Source organism: Symphodus melops (assembly GCF_947650265.1).
Source record: "Symphodus melops genome assembly, chromosome: 9".
Taxonomy (NCBI): Eukaryota; Metazoa; Chordata; class Actinopteri; order Labriformes; family Labridae; genus Symphodus; species Symphodus melops.
Genome location: NC_136699.1, coordinates 9,647,541 through 9,668,447, shown reverse-complemented (window position 1 = coordinate 9,668,447; position 20,907 = coordinate 9,647,541). Strand labels below are relative to the sequence as shown.

The window sequence follows — 20,907 nt, the reverse complement described above, 5'->3', positions numbered from 1 at the left end:
AATCTTAAATCTGTAAAATAATGTCTATAGTATCTGCAAGTGTTTGATGCTGTTGTTCGTGCATCACATCATATTCCTCTTTCACTAAAGTTGTTGTGTTTGTTGAGCATCAACAGTGGTGTAGTGACTCCTGAAGAAGTGGACATACTCTCAATTTTCCCTCAGTGTTTTTTTTAAGTGTCCCGTCCAGTGGAGGATAAACAACCTCGGTTACTAACAATGACATAAGACTCCTCTTGCATGTTTAGTTAGTTAGCGCCTGCTAGCCAAATAGAGGAGAGAGGATCATTGCAGAGGGAATTGCAGCCTCCTATATGGTCAATCAATTAATGGTATGAACCAGAGAAGATTTAGAAGTGGGTATACCCTAAGGAGGAATATAAGTTGGTATGCTCCATACTCTGTGTAAACTCTGCATTACACTACTGAGCATTAGTAATGGTTAAGAAACATTCAGATTTTACTCTTAGTGTCTCTACTTAAATGTCAAATTGTCCAAATATAGCTGGTCTGGGGTTTGTCATCAGCAACAAAGACTTTCCTCTCCTTCCTCAGCACTGTCTTTCCATTTTTAGCCGCTTTGACTAGAGCGCTACAGCTTCCTTATAGGTGCCAGTGAGGGAAGGGCAGTAAGGCGTGCGTTGGAAAAATGTGGGGATGACAGCTGCATCTGTTTATCATGTGGGGTACAATAGCACACCTTGAGAGGCAGCCAGAGCTAGTTTCCTCACTGATCCTGTTTCCAACACAACACGCCACAATTACTACACAGATTCATTCAGTATGTGGGCATGATCAAATTAAACATTGAGACAGATACAAGCACCTGGCTCCGAGTATTTTTTTTAACTTAAGATGAATTAGAAAACATTCAGTAGCTGTTTGGTAGTATTACATTTGTGGGCCATAAATCCTCACTTGATCATTTGAGAATGACAGAAAAGAGTAGAAATTACCTTCACATTTTGCTAAATCCCAATTTGACATTTTTAAATAGTTGCCTAACAACACTTTTTTTTTAAAATACTGACCACCAAATTGATTATTTTAGTGGTAAATATTTCTCTAAATTTCTTGTCTGTCAATCAGTTGAAATGTGTTAAATGGATTTGTTTTCATGATCAGGTCCAATTTTATTTCTTTGTTGTAAACACAAGTCATTGTCCATTTTAATGTAAATCTTTGGTGATTACAGGTGTACGAAATCCAAAGACTGTAAATTAACGTACTCATTGGTGAAGTGGACTCATTAATATTGGAAATGCTCACTCAAACGATGAACTTAAAAAGAAGCAAAGAGCAGGGGAGGAGGCGGGTCTTAAACACAGTATGTAAATGCAGCTGCCAGGGGCTCTCAATCAAAACAATCACAAAAAGATGATGCCCGGGTTGGTGGGGAATCATGGGAGTTCTCTTTGCTATATAGAGTGGGCTGATAGTTAAAGGGATACTTTGCTTATTTAAAAATGAATCTGTATTGAAATTGAGTCATATACATAGTAGAAATGTGAAATACATTTTGAAGTTGTTAAGATGCCTTCTTTCCCGAGAAAAGGCAGACATTTTCTGTTTGTCTCTTGAATGAAAGACAACAACTCCCAGAATGCACACCACCGTATAGGCCACTCCCACTGAAGCTACGGTGTTGCTCTGTTTACAGTCTGTCTACAATACATATGGCCATTTTCTCGACTGATTCAGAGATTTCTTCCTGAGGGAAGTGGCATTTTAGAAATTCTCAAAGTACTTGGTCTTTTTCGATTCTCATCGACTCACTGAGCTGACAGTCAAGTCTCTTGCCTGCAGCAACCAAGGGACAAGACTTGACTTTAGCTGCCGCCTCCCGTTCCACCATCAACCTGAACTGCTCGTCACTATATTGCGGCTCATGAAGAAAATATCCAATTCAAACACAGGACCTCCAAAATCAGTGGATGAGGTCCCACACAATGACCTGTAATAAGTCTGTACCTTCAGACGGTCAAAAACATGAGGAACTTGCGATGTAGTTTCCCCCCCTCTAACCACAGGAGCCTCCGATGACGCAAACGAACGTCATTCTGGGTCATCGAAGGCTCCTTTTCAGACAAGAAAAACTGAGCTTTACTATATGGGGGAAAATGAAGCAGGAAGGCATGACCATTCATAATATTATCAGGTTTCTAATAATACAAAGCCTAATGTAAATAGGTGAGGTATCCCTTTAAGAGATCAGATTAGTTTTTTTTTATTGCTGGTTTGCTTAACCACATAGACAGCATGCCATCCCTAGTGGCAGCAACAGCACTACTCAAACCTGTCCTTTTACACACCTGGCTAGCACTTTAACACATGTTATCAATTGATGAAGTGTTTTCTGACCATGCTGGGGATTTCCTTTAGATGTTGATGTATTCAAATATCCCTCTTTCTGACACTTCTGACGGCTCTTGAATGGAATGAGCGTGAGAAGAGTTTCTTTGTCGTTCTCAAAAGTTTGAAAGTCAAAATTGAAAACCTCTGCTGCAGTGTCCCAGTTACTCCAGATAATCCGGACCTCACTGTCAACATGTTTCTTTGGGGCTGTTTCTCGAGGAAGTGCAGTATGTCCTATTATAGTCGCTCAGATTGAAGTTTATAGATTATCCAGAGGTGTTGAGGAGAATTGTCTCTGGGAGTAATGTGCGTGGTCCGTTTCCATAAATTAAATTTGCATCATCTAATTGGAGTGGGCTGAAATGTCAGAAAAAGAGATCTGAAAATCTGCAAACTTCACAACCCTTTACCGCATACAGAAGTAAACTGATACCTGTTTGTGAATCTATTTGTGCGCTAGTTAAGTGACCATATAGAAGGTTCAGCGACTGTGATCTTTTTCCTAAACAGTCGCAATATGCAAGCGGCAGAATCCATTTGTGCTCTCACCTCAGCGGGCCGTGGCTTCAACACCACTTCATTGAGTGTAATGGCGTGGATAGGTGTCCTAAATACTGATCTGCAGCTGTGGCTGCTGCCTGTAGTTAGCTGTTCACTCTCTGACAGTATATGTGTCAGAATCTTTCGAGGCCATGTCAGGCACACTGCTCCTGTATTGTCTCTAAAAGCACAGGGAGTGAGACCATGCCAGAGCAGATGACCCTTAAAGAGACCCACTGTGATATTTACTCAAATTGGTCTCATTGCTTGCTTTCTATTAATATATTCTCACAAGCCACTGGTTAAGTCTTGAGTCTTTAAATGGGCCTTGAACTCACTAACAGCAGCCCTGATTTGTTCACTGACTTAAGTCTCTAACAAGTTACCAGGATGTCCTGACCTCAAGCATCTAGCTGTGGTGTCTCTGTAAGAGATTTGAGCGTGAAAAACAAAAGTATTCAACCACAAAAACTTGATTTGACCAAATGTATTCAACAATTTTTTTTAGACTTGTTTGTTCTCCCATGTCTTTGCATATCCTATATTTATGCTTTAGCTATCCATACACTGTTTGCCTCATGTTGCCAAGAGACCAAGACCAGGTGTTTCTGAGTTGTTTAACATCATCTACAGCTCATAAGTAGAATAACAAAGCACTGTTATGTAAAGTACAAGTGTTCATAAAGTTGAAGTGTTAAATGATGTTTTAAACATCGACTCATTCTGAGTTCTTCCCTCGGCAACATAGAAGACCCCATCAATGAAAACTTCATCCCTCTGACTTTGTTAATTTTCTATCTGCAGCAACGTTTTGTATTTTTCACCTGACCTTCAGAATTTACTTCACACAGGAAATGAAGAGAGGCTGCCTAACCCGAGTTTAAAGTTTCCTGCACAGAAAATCCACACTTACACCCCTCTCCATGAATATTATGCAAAACACTGTATGACACATCACAAAATAGTGTAACAACTACACAACTGACGCAAAGCTTGTTCAGGATGGAAAACAAACGTAGCACTTCTATTTGATGGTCAAACTTTTAAACGGGGACCCTCAGTAGGTGCTCAGCCCACTGTTTTTCTGCAGAGATTGGCGTGGTGGTGGTGTTGTGGTTAGCACTGTTACAATATAAAAGTCCCAGGTTCAAATCTTCGGGCTAGTATGAAGCTTTTCTGTTTGTAGGGTTTGCATGTTCATCCAGTGCATGTGTCGGTTCTCTCTGGGGAGTCCGTCTTCCTCCTGTAATCAAAGGACTTGCTTGTTAGGTGAATTTGATGACTATCAAAAAAATGTGGGTTATTGTCATTGGTTGTATGTCATGTGAAAGTATAATGACCTGACCAGGTGGGGAACTTTTTGATCACCTGCAGCTGCATAGTGACAGCACAGGCGTTAGAAACAGAGATAATGGATTGATAATTGTTTTTCTATTCCAATGTATCACTTGAGTGGAAAGACCCAAAGTTTAGCATTAAGCTAGATGGGGATAGATTAAATGGGGTACTGTCATTTTTTTTAATTTTAATTTTTTTTTTTTTAAACAAAGCTCAACGTCATGTGCATGTAGTTAAAGGCAGGGTTGGTCATTTTCAAAAACTAGCATGATTTTGAAAGTAGCATTCCCTCAGTGCTCGGTACACCAACCTCCTCTTTGCCCTCTCAAAAGCCACGCCGCTCCCTTACATGTACAAGCACTGTGTCTCCAAAAGCGGGCCTCAGCTCAACGCTTGCATTGTGTAGACTCGACGTTGTCATGTAGACGTACTGTTTGCACAGTGAACGAGCAGGGAGACGTGATTGGTTCATCAAACTGGTACCTCGTGGTAGACATTATTCCAAGTCTTTACATGCCAACAACTGCTACACATGACAGATTTTCTTCGTTCTTTGTTTCAGAGCACATGAATTATTCATTTCTGCCAGGACCTAAATACAATTTCAACCAAAATACTAAAGTGTGTCTGGAAAAAATAGCAACCCTGCCTTTGATGAATCATACATCCATTGAAGGTTAAAACAAATGTTGGCAGAGGACAAAAATCAGATGTGTTCAAATTGATGAAACAATATGACTGTTATTTCTCTCTCATATTTTGTACAGCTGTTTTCAGCATCCCTTTTTAAAGGGTTAGCTCACGCAGCCCTCTTTGCTGTTTTTTCTTCTACAATGGTTAAATGGCCTCTGAATAAAGCATCAGTGTCACCTGTTGCTTAGGTTGAAAATAAACCCCTAAAAAAAGGGCTGTTAAACAACAAACAGATCTCAAACAAAACAGTTCCTCTCATGGCCACTTGAGGCTTTCTCCGAAAGGGAGTCAACCCTCATTGGGCCCCATGTTAAAATGCTCAACATTAGCCTGCAGTACAAAGACAGATGTTTCATGACAACTGTACATTAAGGCTTACAAGTTATTGGTATTAAATTATATTAGTTAGGGGCCAGCGATAGCTAACTTAGTCACTAAACTGCCATGTTTGTTCCTTTGAAGGCTTTTATTTGAAAATTAAATAATAGTTCTCCCTCTCTGTTTGCACTTATAGACCATCTAAGAAGTCTGCTCCCACATTGTTTTGGAGAGTAAAACAGTATAATAGTGTTTCATTTTGTGGCTAGCACTAAAAGCAGGTATCAGTGTCTTTGCTTATACCAGGCTGTTTAGTTAGTTCAGTGTGCTTGTCATCTGTTAATTTATTGATTTATTTGGCAGCCAGCACATGTTCGTCCTCTGCAGAGAAGAGGCTGATGTGTATAGTGACGGGTTTGTTTGATTCACACTCTTTGCTCTCCCGCACCAGTGTGTTGTAATGAACATAGAACTTTCTTTGTTCCTCAAACATGTTTCTTCATGAATTAGGCACAGTCATTGTTGTATAGACAGTTTTTTAATATAGATTTGATAACGTCAAATTAACCAACCACCCCTGGATATACCCTCATCCAAATATGATCACATCTGACTACACCAAAAACAGACAAGGCAACAGCCAAACTGGCCGACTTAAGGTGCAAATCAGAGAAAGGTATCATGATTAGTTATACTCATGTGTATACACTGAGAACACTCATACAGGTGCATTACATGGATAAAAAACATGTTTGTGTTACATCTTTGGCACATCTTCACTCATGCTTTAGCTGATGTGGCCCTGTGTCCATTTCCCTGGAATGAGTAATTTCAAGAGATGTTAACAGAAATGATTTATCTGGTTCTATAGAAAACATCATGCAGGTATTTCTTTTATTCCTGAACACAAAGTTGTCCAACATGCTAACACTTGTATCACTCTTAATAAAGTTGACCCTATAGGCCTATAGCCTTTACGTTTCTGGACTGTGCAGAATAAACAGAGGAGGATATATTTGGTGTGGGTGGAGCCTGGAAAGAGAAAAAGACTTCTGGATTCTCAAAGAAGGAATATTAATTTGGAAAATCAAAACAGAAGCTTTGTTAGTCCATCTGAGCCTAAAGCATATTAAAATATATTTTGAGCTGTTAGAGAGTGCTGGTATGAATAAACAACTGGCTTTACATTATTATTGTTGTTGAACAACTCGATTTAACCCCCGATCGTTGTATTTATTATAACACATCGAGATCCATCTGAAATGACATTATAGTCTGCAGTGAGCTAAGATCATTCTGACTGTGCAGGATTGTAAAGAAGTGGTTTGAAAGGTGGTATTTAAACACTTTCCCGAGTTGTCTAGTTTGACAGCAGAATGGATATTTGTTAACCAATGTTTGCTCAGTTTGACTGAACTGGATTATTTCACACCGTTCAGCTGTGTCATTCAGGGAAATATCTGATAGTCTATTTGTTGGATTCGTGAGGGATATGCAAAGCGAGACAGTCTGTGTGTGTACGATGTATATTTATCTGACTCCTCCATGCGCGGTCCCCTGCAATTAAAGATTGAATCCCAGCAGCGAGCAGCAGCGTGTTTGTTATTCACCTGTAGGGCTTTCCCGGCGCTAGGACCCAGGGTGCGCGATTTTCATCTCCAGCTGCTGCAGACCGAAAACTGGCAATAAGCGAAGATCGCGAGGACAAGCCAAAAATTGCATACTGTATTCATTCTACTTGAAAATAGCATCCCTGGCCCCACACACGGAAGACTCCGTGCAGACAACAATAGCTTGTTGCGCTGTGTGTGCTGGCGTTGTGGCTGCAGACAGCTCGGAGCGCAAGGTAAGACGGTGCAATACCATGCGATTACTAATAACAAAGGCGTTACGGGCGAGCAGGGGGCATTAAAGGGGGCATTGCACAACGCTATTGAGGGCGAGTAAAACTCTGCCAAACTTTGACCTGGATATCTGTATTTTCGAGTTGTCGGTGTCTTGTTGGAGCCCCGGTAGTTGCGGCGGTGCCTCGCTGTTCTCCGTCGGCATTATGTAGGATCGTGTCACATGTATGGAACAGCCAAGTTGTGTATCAGGATGACATACTTGGGGGGGGGGGGCTGATGTCCATGCGTGGCTGCTGTGTGATGCGGTCGACTATCCAAACGCGGACACGGTAACTATACGTGAAGTGATGCGTTGTCATTTCAGACACATTTTGAACATCATGTGGACGGCACATCGATGCCATCCATTTAACCTGACAAACAAGAACATCACCCTCCACTGTTCCTGTAATCGGCTGCCATCCCGCCTGTGTTTATTCATTGGAGAGTGATTCATTACTTTCACCAAAATGGAAGAATAATACGCTTGATTTTTTGACCATTTGGCGTTCACCCCCCCACCACCACCACCGCCTGCCCCCCTGCCACGACATTCAGTATTGACCAGGTGAACCACCAACTTAGACGGGACATCCTCGTCGCCGTAAACCATGGCGGCCTAAACAGTGTCGATAATCTCCAATGACTGCAAGACAGATGACCATGTAAGATCACTTTGAAGACGACATTCTCTCTCTTATTTTTTATAATCAGGCCTCGAAATAAACAACGTGCCTTTATGTGTGCTATCGCAGTTGTCAAATAGTGCATGTGCTGAGCACCACATCCCTGCTCGAGAGGGTTTATACATGCAAGCAGAACAAGTTTTAGTGTAACCCCACAGATTCACAAACGCCGATCTGCAGCCCGTGAAGCAAACTCTTCTATAATTGGTGAAGCCCCCGAGCAGCCGGTCACTACCGGGATAGCTCCATGCGCGGTCGTTGAGGTCTCCGGGTTACCCCTGGCTCACAGACACAATGCGATGTGTCAGCTGCCCACTTTGTGACACTCCCGCTTCTTCGTGCCCACACGGATCCCCACACGTTCCTCTTTTTTCATAACTGATCGGCGTTTTCATGGTTTCCCAATTTCACGTTTGGCCATCTGTCAACGATTTGGCTGCCTGCACGCAGCCATTACTGAGCGAATGGCGAAGGGCATGTTAGGCTCTCTCTCTCTCTCTCTCTCTCTCTCTCTCTCTCGCTCTCTCTCTCTCCCTCTCTCTCTCTCACACACACACACCGATCCTCTCCGCGATAGACAAGCGGCGAAATAGTTTGAGCTCGTTCAAGCAGTGACTGCTCTCTGAAGACGGACAGGATTGTGTCCCTGCACCGACACGGATCGTGCACGGTAGTAAACAAACTCTTTCAGTCATACGAAGATGTCAGCCTCGCTGCGTGTGTGTGTGTGTATGTGTGTGTGTGTACGGTTATTTCCTCACAACCACAAGTGTTGAGAAAAGTAGGAAATTGGTTGGCCTAGAGGGGTAGATACCCCCGTAAACAGCAGGCCTGCACTGCTTTCACGATCCAGGTAAGACAAGTGGCCTAATTACAGTAGTGGGTAACCTGTAATGCTTAAACACTGTGCCGAAATGTGATTATGGCATAACCGAGCTAAATATCCTGTAGCTGTTTGTCAGAGGGTGAATCAGACAGTGCAGAGATCCTCTCTTCGACAGACTGATGTGATGCTATAAACCATGCTCCGTGTGTGGGACTGAAAGTTGCAGGTGTGTTTTCATTCACCTCAAAACTAAACGTGTAAACTTCTGATAAAACCTAAGAGCATTGGTCACACTTTTTAAAGAGAAAGTCAATATTATTATTATTTTTTTTAAATGATGTGGATGTCACCCATAACGGTTCCTTTGTGGGTCGAATCAGAATCATTTGTCAGTGCTTGATATTTATACGAATTATGATAATATGTCTTCTATATAAATGCCAGTATGATGTTAACACTGATGAGCTTTTTGAGATTATTTCAGTAAGCCAAGGTGTTGAAGTTAGTTTTAATCATCTCGATTTGTGGTAAATTCTGAGAGAATATGGGACAATTAAAATCTAATTCTTCATTAAAGTATTTTGAGCAGCTCCGCTTAATCCCAGTCCTCTAAATAAAACTTTACCTGATACCATCAGGAAGTGTGATTCTGACACACTGCCCTGCAAGGAATGAGTGACAGTGAAGAGAAGACAGTGCAGAGAGAGTGGCACTTGCCTGTTTATAGGCTGCTGATATAATCAGAGATCATCAGCTGTGATATATATTTATCATGTGCCATCATACCGCAGGCCTCAGCTAACCAAAGAAATCCTGAAAAAAATAGAGTTTTGTATGGCTCAGCAACGGTGGAGTCAGTGTGTGACAGAACTACACAGAATTTTGGAAACGTGTTCATCAAAAATGCAAAGTTACACGTGTCAGGCTTGTGTGGATGCTTTGTGTGTTGTTCTGGAGGGAATTCAGAGGAGTGCATGCAGTAGGTTTTTGGGGGGCACTAGGCAGATGAGTAACACCGGCTCATATTGCTTGTGGTTTCAACAGTAAAGGGGAAATGGGAATAGCTAAGTTTGACAAACACAACCTTCATGATGTCTTGTTTTGAAACACATTTGTGTCACCTTATAGGGGGAAAAAATGTATTTCTGGGTCTTTCTAAGTAACATTACTGAACTTCAGCAGGTGTTAATGAAGCTGATGTGCTTGGCATTCACACAAATGACCCACAACATGGGCTATTGAAAGACAAACTGTCTCGGGGTTGGGTTTTGAAATCCTCTACACATTAGTAGAGGAGGGATTAGTGTTTCCCCCATCTTCTTCCTGAAGCTGCTGCCATCAGCCTGCAGCCACAGCCTGACACTGAAAGCCTCCAGCAGCCCGAGTCTGGCTTCCTCCTGTTCATTCTCCTGCAACACATCCAAACCTCTTCCACTTTTCTCTTATTTATTCTTGCACATTTCTGGTAGGTCTAATTCCTTTTTATAGCCATGTGACCGGGCGCTTTTAATTGACCTGAGACCTAAATATCTGCTCACTGATACTCCGAGGTTTTATTTCTTTGATTTTTTTTACACTTTATTACTTCGTTAGCCCGATACGCTTTTTTCAGTTTTGCGCACCGTTACACTCTTTGGTCGCGACCCCCTCACTCTCTCCCCTTCCCTCCCTATATTCCCCTTGAGCGGCTGGAGTTCGCGTTGCATGCCGGTACCTGTAGTCCTCACCCCTCCCAGCCTCTCCAGCGTATAATCCTGGGCGTGGATAGCCGAGCACTACATCTCCCATGCTGTCGCCCTCCTGCCCCTCTCTCTCCCACACCAGACTGGAGACTGGCGATACGAAACGGACTGTCTTGACGCCCCCCCACCCCCCCTCCCTTCCTCCACCACCTCCCCCTCCTCTCTCCCAATGTCCCTCCGCCCCCCTCCTCCCTCCTCCCTCCCTCCCTCCCCGGACTTTTAGAACCGAAAACCGTCGAGATTAGTGAGCAGCCGCGGTCGGCAGAGGCGAAAGGCTGGACCCGGTCGTATCCGAGCTCGTGCCTGGTTCGTCGTTCACGTGCCATTTCGAGCTGGTTAGTAACTGTTACTGTCACTAGACATCTTTAATCTCGCCTGCTCATTAGGTCGGGAATTATTCAGCCTTACAGATACAGAGAGGGAGTCTTTTTTTTTTTTTTTTTTTGAACGGAGAAGATAGAGAGCCTCGGTGGGGTCATTTTTTATACAACGCCGGAGTGGTTCAGTCAGTCCAAGCAAGAGGGCCGATATTAGAGACTGGAGCACTTCACGTCAAGTCGGCCGGTGGATAAATAAGAGCAGCCTGCTGCTGCTGCCTCGACATGTAGCCTACAAAGCACCGGGAGCGGAGCGGAGCGGAGACTGGCTCCGCGGAGACTCCGACGCGCTGAGAGCTGCTGGAGCTGGTCAGTGGAGTTTAGATGTTGACCCCCTTTTTTTTTTTAGAGTGTGGCCACTCCAACAGGGCAATTTATATGAAGTTAGCTCACCCAGCCCTCTCTTAATTTTCCAACCTTGGTACAGGCTACTTTTTTTTGTTTTCAACTCAGAGCAGACAGTCATGTGCGTTATCAGTGAGATCGATTATTTGTTTGAGGAAAAACCTCCAGTGGATGTCTTTTTTTTTTTTTTTTGTATACGCTGATGAGTTGTGTTTGCTTTTTTGTGTTACCTGTGTGGCTTTGCATTTATGTTGACTTACCTTATCAGACCGAGATGTGACACACTGCCACATTGTGTCCCCGCAGCCCCCTTCATGGTGGAGCTGGTCTTGTCACTAATAATACGCCCCCAACATCTGCTCTCCATCTCCCGAAAATGTGTGTGTCCATGCTGCGTGTGTTTTCTTCTGGAGAGAGAGAGAGAGAGAAAGCCAGGTCTGAATCTTCCTATAGAAGCCAGCTTGATGTATGCTCACATGAAGGTGACTGCTCGCCATCTCCAGCGAGAGAGACCTGGGAGCTCTCCGCAGTTTTCCCCCTAGGCTGATGTTTCAAACACAGGAAAGCACATTGTTTTGAGAGTGCCCCACTGCCATCGCAGACATGATGCGGGACGTGAACTGACCGTATTGTTCAAGTGTTCTCTAACAGAAAATACATTGTCGTCTTGGAGGGGGGCGGGGGGGTTTCTTCTTTTTTTGTCTTTAATGTCAGGATCCACTTAGTTGCCCATAATGTTTGTTGAGTATTGGCGTATAAGCAGAGCGGATGGTTTCACAGCAGACCCCCGGCATGATCGCAGCACAAAGGCAAACTCTAGCTGTAAGCAAACTGTTGTGCACGGTAATGAATGCAGACCCTCCTTGTACTGTCTGCGCAGATTTCGTGTCAGTCTTTAGGTGCATCATATTGGTTGTGTTTCATTAAATCCCAGGTTGAAGCTTTGACTCAGATTGTTCATTGCCTGATCCCTGTTTGTAGTCTTTTCATTTGATACGCTCCCATTTGTTTGTATATGATCATCATCATTGTCTACATACCTACCATGCACTTTTTGTGAAGGAAGGCATGTAAGAACGTCTTATGTGTGTTCAAAAGAGAAAAACATAAAAGGAATTTCACGTCTTATTGTAGATATGAATGAGGTGCACTCAAACAGCAAGGTCTACCCATTAAAATAGATTTACTGGGGCAAGTTTCTTTATTGTCATTATGATATCATGTCAAATGCTAAATATCCCTACAAGCAAGTAAAGACTTTTTTGACTATGTATAATTATCTCCCTAACCCCAGTGCTTAAGTCTCTATCAGAACTTAACACATTTAGTTAGCCGCTCAATAAGAAAAAATCTTTTAAATGTGTCACAGCTGGTTTACCTCATGGCGAGAAGGAGATCCAGCCCACCAGGCACAGACCCAGGGGGTCACACGGCGAACACAAGGGTCTGTGTGACTGTCAAAAGTGTTTCTAATTGAAAAGCCTGACAACTTAGTCTAAACCTGATTTTTCTTTTCTTGATCCAGTCTCAACAAGGACTTTCATTTTTTTTTCCTTTAAAGGGGACATATTATACCCTTTTTCACCTTTTCAAACAGTCCCCATGTGCTCTAAATGAAACGTCTGTGCTGTGACTTGCTCCAAATATAACATAAGTCAAGCACCAGAGGAGGTTTGTGACCCTGTACCAGCTCTCTCAGAACGCTCCGTTTTGGTGTGTATGTCTCTTTAAATGTAAAGGCTTCCCCTCCAGTTTTCCCAGTAGACATCACTCCTCTGTAGAGAGAATAAAAACGGCGGACCTGTGCAAACTTTTTGCTCTAGGCTGGAGGTGGAGATGTCAGGGGAGGGGAGGGAATTTTCTTACCAGAATCCAACTTGTGATGTCACAAACGGAGAAAATTTGAAACGGAGCATTTTTCTCTGTGTGTTAAGACTTAAGCAGACCACAAACAAAGGACTGGATGGATTTATTTCAAATGTTGTGGGTGGATAGAGACTCAGGTTACCCAAATGAATGTTCAAAAACACTGTGAAAGTGGATTTTCATAATACGTCCCCTTGAAGTGAGCAGCACAGTGAATCCTTAAAATTGTAAGCAGTTTGACAACAGAATATCCCGGCTTGAAAAATGAGCACCCTGTTTTTGAATGTTCTCTCGTGTTTCCTGTGTGATATAGTATTGAGTATGACCTCTGTGCAGAGGAGTTGCACCGCAAAATGTATGAAGAAAAAAAAAAGGCTTCATGTGTTTCTTCGAGGAAGCTGTTGGCTCGTCCCCCAACCATTTGCATCTAATGATTTGTGTTTCATTCCACTCACTTATTAACCAATCTTACTTGTGCCTATTTCACTTTCCTCATTGGTGAAGGCAGATGCATTGTTAGTATGTTGTTCTCTGTGTAAACAAATCAAATCAAAGGGAACAACAGAACGTTACTCAGTTTACCACATTTCTCTCTGCTCCCCTGAATTGTCTCCCTGCACTCAGGGAATTGTAACACATCTGGCCTCCAAGCCCACAGAAAAGAAGCTTTCAATTTCCCAATTTTGGTTACTCTAAATCATTTACTGTTAATCTAATCTCTTCAATGAAATCCTCAGCAGTGTTTACAGTGATGACATTAAGTGTTCTTTTGTTGTTCTTCTACAGCACATCACTCTTTTCAAGGAAAACTCTTCCCTGACAGACTTGGCTACCCCTGAGGCATGTGGTGTTAAAGAAACACCTATGCAGGTAATCGCTTTTTCTTCCTATTACAGTTTGATTACAAGATTAGAGCACTGTCTCTTCTTATGAAATGAACACTGCCCTCATGAACTCCTCTTATTACTCAGGTGGATCCTACTCTAATGAATGTAGGGGATGGAGGCACGGTGAGCAGAGAGATCAGTGCTCCGAATAAAGCGTCTGCTAGCATGGTGGGAAATCCCCCTCAGACGCTCCCCCTTGAGTTTCGAGGAGATGTTACCCTCAGTCAGCAAAACAAGAGCACTCCAACAACAGACTGTAAGACAGCAAAAACCAGCCTGGACACTCTCAATTACAACCACAGCCCTGAGCTTTCTCCACCTCGACAGCCCATCAATGGGCCAACATCCTGCGCGGCCCTCGCCAGTCCAGATAAAAGAGAAGAAAAAAGGGCAGAAGCTCCTAAAATCAAGACTGACATAGCAGTGGTCATCCCTGCTCCTCAGTGGACAAGTGGCTTAAAAGTCACCCGAGAGGACTCGCTAAACCCCTGTCTAAGCAACATGACGACCAGTAAGAAATCTCTCCCGCAAACACAATCTGTGCAAAGTGTTCCACCTGGGTTTCAGTGCCCTGCCATGTTCAAACCAGTACAGCCTGTTGCCTTCCTTCCTGCCACTAATTTTTCCTCCCCACTTTGTAAAATTACTCTTCCACCAGCATTGGGTCAGATTGCTGCATTGAGAGAAGCCACGAGCAGTCAGTTTCAGAAAGAAATCCAGCCTCAAAGCTCAGGTGTCGGAGGGACACCTCTCGTACGGACCTACCCCTATCCATTCTCTGCGGGCCGGACTCCAGCAGCAGAGATAAAAGCAGGAGCTTCAACCTCAAAACTGAAACCTAACCATTCATCCAGTAAGAATGCTAAATCAGTGGTAGAGCATAAATCTTTAGCGTCAGTGGTAGCCTCACCAGCCCTTGCCCTACCACTGCAGCACCCATCACTAACTTCTGCTGCACCCACCTGCTACACGCTGTCTCCCACTGCTGCCATTTGCTGTGGACCGGCGTTGGCCAGCATCACCTCTCAGAGCAGACTCCTGAACCATGTGGAGAAAGGCAACAGCGTAGACAAGACTTCTATGGCCTCTCTTAAAACTTCCCCCTCGTCTTCAGAGGACAGTACTCTCTGCTCAGTGGAATCAAGAGATGTACCTCTTGATTTATCTGCCAAATCAAAACGGCCAAAATGCCTAAACGACCCTCCAGTTACATCATCGGAGCCCCATAATAACGAGTCGAATCAAAGAGATTTTTTGAATTCCAAGAAGGCTCATTCTACCACTTATAGCCCGACTGTGCAATACCCCAACGTACCATACACCCACAGAAATGGATCTCACCAAAAACAAATTAAAAAGGCTCAGAATCACCAGGGTCCAGAGCCAAAGCCAACCTGGGGTAAGGGACCTTCACAAGACATCAAAAACATCCCTGGAACTTATGTAGGCGTGGCGAGCCCCATTCTGGCTTCCACTCTACGAGGCAAAGATGGAAAAGGGACATTTGTGGATGAGTTTCAGAGTTTTGCAAAGCAGGAGTTCATATCTATAATTGACCAAGGGGAACATCTGGCCTCAGGAGGAAAAAAGCCATCCTGTCTGATGAAGGGCAGCCAACATGCTCACGTGGTCAAGCCTGTTAAAAACACCAGCACAGCCATAACAAAGAACTGTCCCTCGAAAGGAGCTCTAACAGCAGCCCTGACAGCCTCTGCTAACGCTCCGAGTCATCAGATATCTGGACCTGGAAAAACAGCCGTGCCGTACTCCAACCCTTCAGCGTGGCAACAGCCGCCCCATCTCGCACATCAGACCTCATCCGCTCAGAGGAAAACCTCCCAAGGATCTCCAAAAACGAAGGGAACCACACTTACTGAGGGATCGAAGTTTCCGAATGTACTTCATAGCTCGTCCAAGCCTGAGGATGAAAAGTGGGAGAAATTGAAGTCGCCCCTGTCGAACCTGGCGTCCATCGTAAAGCAGCAAGCGTTCGAAACAGCAGCACTGACGGGAGACACGAATCCTCAAACCTCGCCCGTTGGGTCGAGGAAAGCTGACGTTCTAAGCCTTGGCAGCCAAGACGCCCAATGTAAACACACTTCGTCCTTTGACTATCCATCGCACTGGTCTGTTGATAAATGGGCTGGTGTTCCATCAAAACCAGATTTAACTCCAGCTTTGAAGAGACATGAGACGGAGTCTTTGGAGAGTAACACTAAGTTAAACACCACTGAGAGAGAACACAAGGGACTGAAAGCGAAGCAGGGCTCCTCAAAGCCTGCTGGCCGTTCTCATCTCTTTGGGAACAATGCATCAACGAACGGGAACAGGATGGAGAGCAAACTAGCACAGGTGTTAGAGGGGGAGATATCGAAAACAGAAAGTGGGGCATCAGATGTTACTCCCAGTGACAAATTGGAAGGCATGGTCGCGTCCATTCTCGCAGGCCAGCGCGAGGGGGGAGGCGACAAGTTTGAGAAGAAAACAAATGGAACCAAAGGGGAGTCGCCAACGAAAGCAAAAGCTGCCTCCATAAAACAAAAGAAGAGTAGCCCAAAGAAGCCAGCGAAAGAGAAGTCACCAACAGGACCATCAAAGAAGACCGTGGGAAAGAAGAAGCAAGACACAGAAAACACTCCAACCAAAGCGTCTCCACAAAAGAAGGTAACTAATCCTGGATTTGTTCTTTTTCTTAAAAAATAAGCCCCTTTGGTTGCAATAGAACAAATGCATTAGATTACCTATTTAATTGGTCACATATAGTTCAATTTCAATTCTATGAATCCACATTTGTATGACTGATGATTTAAATTTCAAGGGCTTATTGTGAGTCTGTAACATGGTCTTCATCACCGTGAAAGCTTTGTGATCAATAGCCTCCAATACGGCATGCTCACACTGTCCCCTGTGTATTTCAGCAGAAGAAACAATGTGCACCTGCGCTGGAGCAGAATCTATTAGCTGGACAACTTTCTCCTCCGAGTAAGGAGCCGACTCAAAGGGACCTAATCCGCCCCAACAAGGTGGACAAACCGACCCCGAAGAAACCAGGTAAGGTGTTTTCTTTGAATGTGTCATCGACATAAACAGTCCTGTAAACGTCACGGTTGTTCCCTTGACACGGACACATTAGTGACATCGAAGACAAACTCTGTAAGGATTTCAGCTGTAGAAGTCTTTTATTGTGCCTACAGATAGATTAAAGTGGGATCTCACGGCTTTACTTTGTTGGATCAATAGCCTGCAGTCAGCCTCAATAGGACCGTAGATTGTGTGTAAAGCAGACAGAAAAATGTCACACATATCGTCTCTGTGGCATTCTTGGAATGTCTCTCTCATATATCTTTGCATTAAAGCTGGTGTGTGTGTGTGTGTGTGTGTGTGTGTGTGTGTGTGTGTGTGTGTGTGTGTGTGTGTGTGTGTGTGTGTGTGTGTGTGTGTGTGTGTGTGTGTGTGTGTGTGTGTGTGTGTGTGTGTGTGTGTGTGTGTGTGTGTGTGTGTGTGTGTGTGTGTGTGTGTGAGACGATTAAATGTGATTTTAATCAGTTTCAGATTGCAGCAGCAGCGTTGAGACACAAGCGTCTCTAAACACTTCTGCTGTATCCAGCAAAGAGGCCGACGCCACAGAGAACTCCTTCCCCAGACTAAGGAGAGGAAGACGGCGAGCAGATGAGGCTCGACTTGACCTCTGGGGCTTTGCAACGCCTTCGCCTCCACCCCCGCCGATGCCTCCTCCCCAAGCTCCTCTGTCGCCCCCTCAGTCTCCCATCCAGCCAGCCCGCCGTCCGAGAGGGAGGCCTAGGTCCAACCCTCTGCCAGAGCGAGCAATCCATGGCAAAGGCAAGAGTGGCAATACAGAGGGTGAAACGCCCGCTAATAAGAAGCGCCGGCGATGTCGTAGTAAAAAGTACCAGACAGGAGATTACATCACCGAGAGAGACAAGCTGGAGGACGGAAAACACCACGGACAGTCCGACCCCATGAGAGAGGACAGTGGAAGTCCAGCAGGTACAGAGTTTGTCTCTGGAGATCAGTTTGGTTTTTAATAGACATGAAACGTAAAATTGAGTGAAAATGGGAGCACAGTTTCTTAATAGTTGTTTATTCAGGGTAAAAAAAATGAAAACGTGAGTGTGGCGTTGATTGAAAGAAAAAAAAAGTGACTTTATTGATAATTAATAGTCAAAGCAGTTTCCATATATGTACACATATAATTCTCTTTTTCTTCAGGGTTAGGATTAAATGGTTTATAAATTGCATGTTTTCATATTTGTAGCCACTGTACAAAAGAAAAAGACCATGAACATTTATTAACCTGCACTATTGAAAATAGAGCTAATAGTTGAGATATGAATGCATTTCCTTGCATTTTCATCATGTAAACTATGAATCCATCATTATTTAAAAAAAGTCATGTTAAATCCTAGTGATAATTTAATCATGTCGTTTTTATTAACGGAATTGTTTTTGAGTCCTTTTAAACCCCAAACGTGAGTTTTTAAGAACATCGCCAATAAGCCTGAATTAGTTGTTAAAGTAATACCATTATCTAAAATAAATAAATAAAACGCGTCTTTTATCCTTTAGTGGCTGCTGAACAGATAAAATTAAAATATTGTGATCAAATCAAGGACAGGAATTCATTCATTTAGCAACTTATATTCAAGGCTTAGAATTGGGTACGAGCATGTGGCGTCCAGTATGCAGCTACCTCTGACTTGTTTCTCAGTAATTGTGTCTGGAGTCTGAAGTATAAATCATGGGTGTCTGAATGTAAGTTCAAGCTGCAGAGGTTATAAGACAGCTGTCACAGTTTGTTAACAGAGAGTCCAGACTGCAGGAGATTTCATACATAAATCTATTTACAACATGCCGTGGACACGATTGTGAAAAGCAGAGGAGAACAGATAATAGGCGGCTGTTAACATGTTTTTTTAAAAGGCAGCTCAAATATGTGCTGTCCTGTGTTTGGCTATGCAGAATCAGTGCATCACAGATAAAATGGAAGAAATTCTAAGATTGTTTTTTTGTCCACCTATTCGATACCAGTCGAGGCATAACCTCAGATGTAATTTGTCATTACAGATCCACGGGAACAGGAGTGTCTGAGTCCGGCTGCCTCCAGTCCAGAGCCCCCCCCACGGAGACTGTCGTTCCCTCGCTCAGGGCCGGTCCGCTACCAGGACAGTGATCTGTCTCCAGAGTGCAACGACAAACCTTCAGGGAAGAGAAAGTTCAAAAGCAAGCACTTATCTGACAGTGATGAGCAGAAGGTAAGTCACCCGCTGTGGGCTCACAATATATCTTAAACCATACAAGGTTCATAGGAATGAAGTACAAAGTGCCATGAATACATTAGCTCACAGTGCCCCCCTGTGGCTAGATAAATGAGATGTTTGTCACATTTATGAGGGCAGCCGGTTTTATACTGCTCAGGTCCATGATAAGTGGAAGCCATTGCTCTTACTTGGCAATGTATTACAAGAGATTCCAATTTCACACAGAGCTCTTAACAACAAATCTTTATATTAGGTCAAGACCAAGCGCAGCTGCTTAGGGAAGCGCGGCGCCTCACTTCCACTGCATGATGATGGGGCCGATGTAAAAAGAACAGACGGCACTCCACCAGCTCCGAAAAGTGTGCCATCATCTCCACCCAATAAAAAGGCCTCATCCGGAAAAAGCATCAAAACAGAGTCTCCGCCCAAAAGAGCCATTCCTCCAGAGGTCCGTCGGCTGATTGTGAATAAAAATGCCGGGGAGACCCTGTTGCAGCGTGCTGCACGTCTGGGCTATCAGGTAGAGTCCACCTGTCTTTTCAACAATTTAGATTACTGTCCTTTTTAATGATGTAAATTGACACAGTTTTTTTTTTGTTCCTTCTCTGAAAGGATGTAGTCCAGTATTGTCTCGAGAAGGACATCAGGGAGGTCAATCGGCGCGATAATGCCGGTTACACGGCCCTTCACGAGGCGTCCTCTCGAGGCTGGACGCAGATTGTCCAGATGTTACTGAAATACGGAGCTGATGTCAACTGCAGTGCTCAGGATGGCACACGGTGAGATTTTTTTAAATGCGTTTTAGAGCCTCGCATCCAATTAATAAAACGTCTGTCTTCTGATTAAACAAACAGCAATAACCAATTATCAAAATACCCTGATCTTGGTCTATAGAATACGTCCAAAGCATGTTATGGATAAAAGATGTTGACCACTACAATATAAAGAGATCTAAACAATACATAAACATCAGCTCTGTCTCAATATAAACAAGCACGATTAACACGTTGCAAAAAGACTGCCTGAAATACATCTCGCTGTTAAGATTTGACCAATCACACGAAAATATGGAGTTTGCATTCACACTGTTTGGCCAATCAGAAGAGACCCCAGCAAGCTGTTAGCTAGACTCAGAGTAATTGCTGTTAATTTGGTGGCGATAGCATGAGGGAGAAGAAAATGTGTTCCACTATGGTTTATTGAAATATGGTGGACACATTGCAGACTTCCTCATATGACATCGGCCTTCTGGATCATGTCTTTAACTCCTACAGAAACAGCCTCAAACATGTTTGTAGCAGTCATGAAAATCGCTTAGAGGATCATTTTGTGTTTGCATGTCTTGCTTACAGTTTTTTTTTTTTTTTTTTTGATGGTCTTCTTCTGTTGATCCTATTTACATACATCTTAATTAGACACTACACAGTATGTTCTCTCACTTTGAAACTCTTCTTCTGTTTTGATCAACTTTAGTTATCGAACAGACTCTGAAGTTGTACATTCATTAAAGTCCCTGTGTGATCTGTTGTGTTCTTTCTTCAGGCCCCTTCATGACGCCGTGGCGAGCGATAACCTTCCCATAGTGTGGTTGCTTCTAAATCACGGTGCAGATCCCACTCTGGCCACATACTCTGGGCACACCCCGGTCAAACTGGCCCACAGCCCGGGCATGAAGACCTTCCTCACAGGTAAGCACAACCTTGGTTTTGGGAGGTAGGTAAGGAATAGCGGTGCTGCGTGGAGGTTTGGTGGGCGGTCTACAGGGTTGA

At 43.7% G+C, this 20,907-nt stretch overlaps 1 protein-coding gene across 8 annotated transcripts in view; it reads left to right on the top strand.

The window, feature by feature from the left end:
* bcorl1 (BCL6 corepressor-like 1) overlaps positions 1-20,907 on the top strand; it is a 31,442-nt gene that overhangs the window by 3,515 nt on the left and 7,020 nt on the right. The window contains exons 1-9 of one of the 8 annotated variants that reach the window (XM_079352571.1): positions 6,896-7,090; positions 13,759-13,842; positions 13,944-16,523; positions 16,778-16,910; positions 17,406-17,867; positions 18,945-19,132; positions 19,392-19,658; positions 19,751-19,917; positions 20,681-20,826. In XM_079352571.1, coding sequence (XP_079208697.1) covers positions 13,837-13,842; positions 13,944-16,523; positions 16,778-16,910; positions 17,406-17,867; positions 18,945-19,132; positions 19,392-19,658; positions 19,751-19,917; positions 20,681-20,826 — 3,949 coding nt within the window. In that variant the 5' untranslated portion in view covers positions 6,896-7,090; positions 13,759-13,836. The other 7 variants (XM_079352576.1, XM_079352574.1, XM_079352572.1 and 4 more) reach the window with 7 other exon arrangements.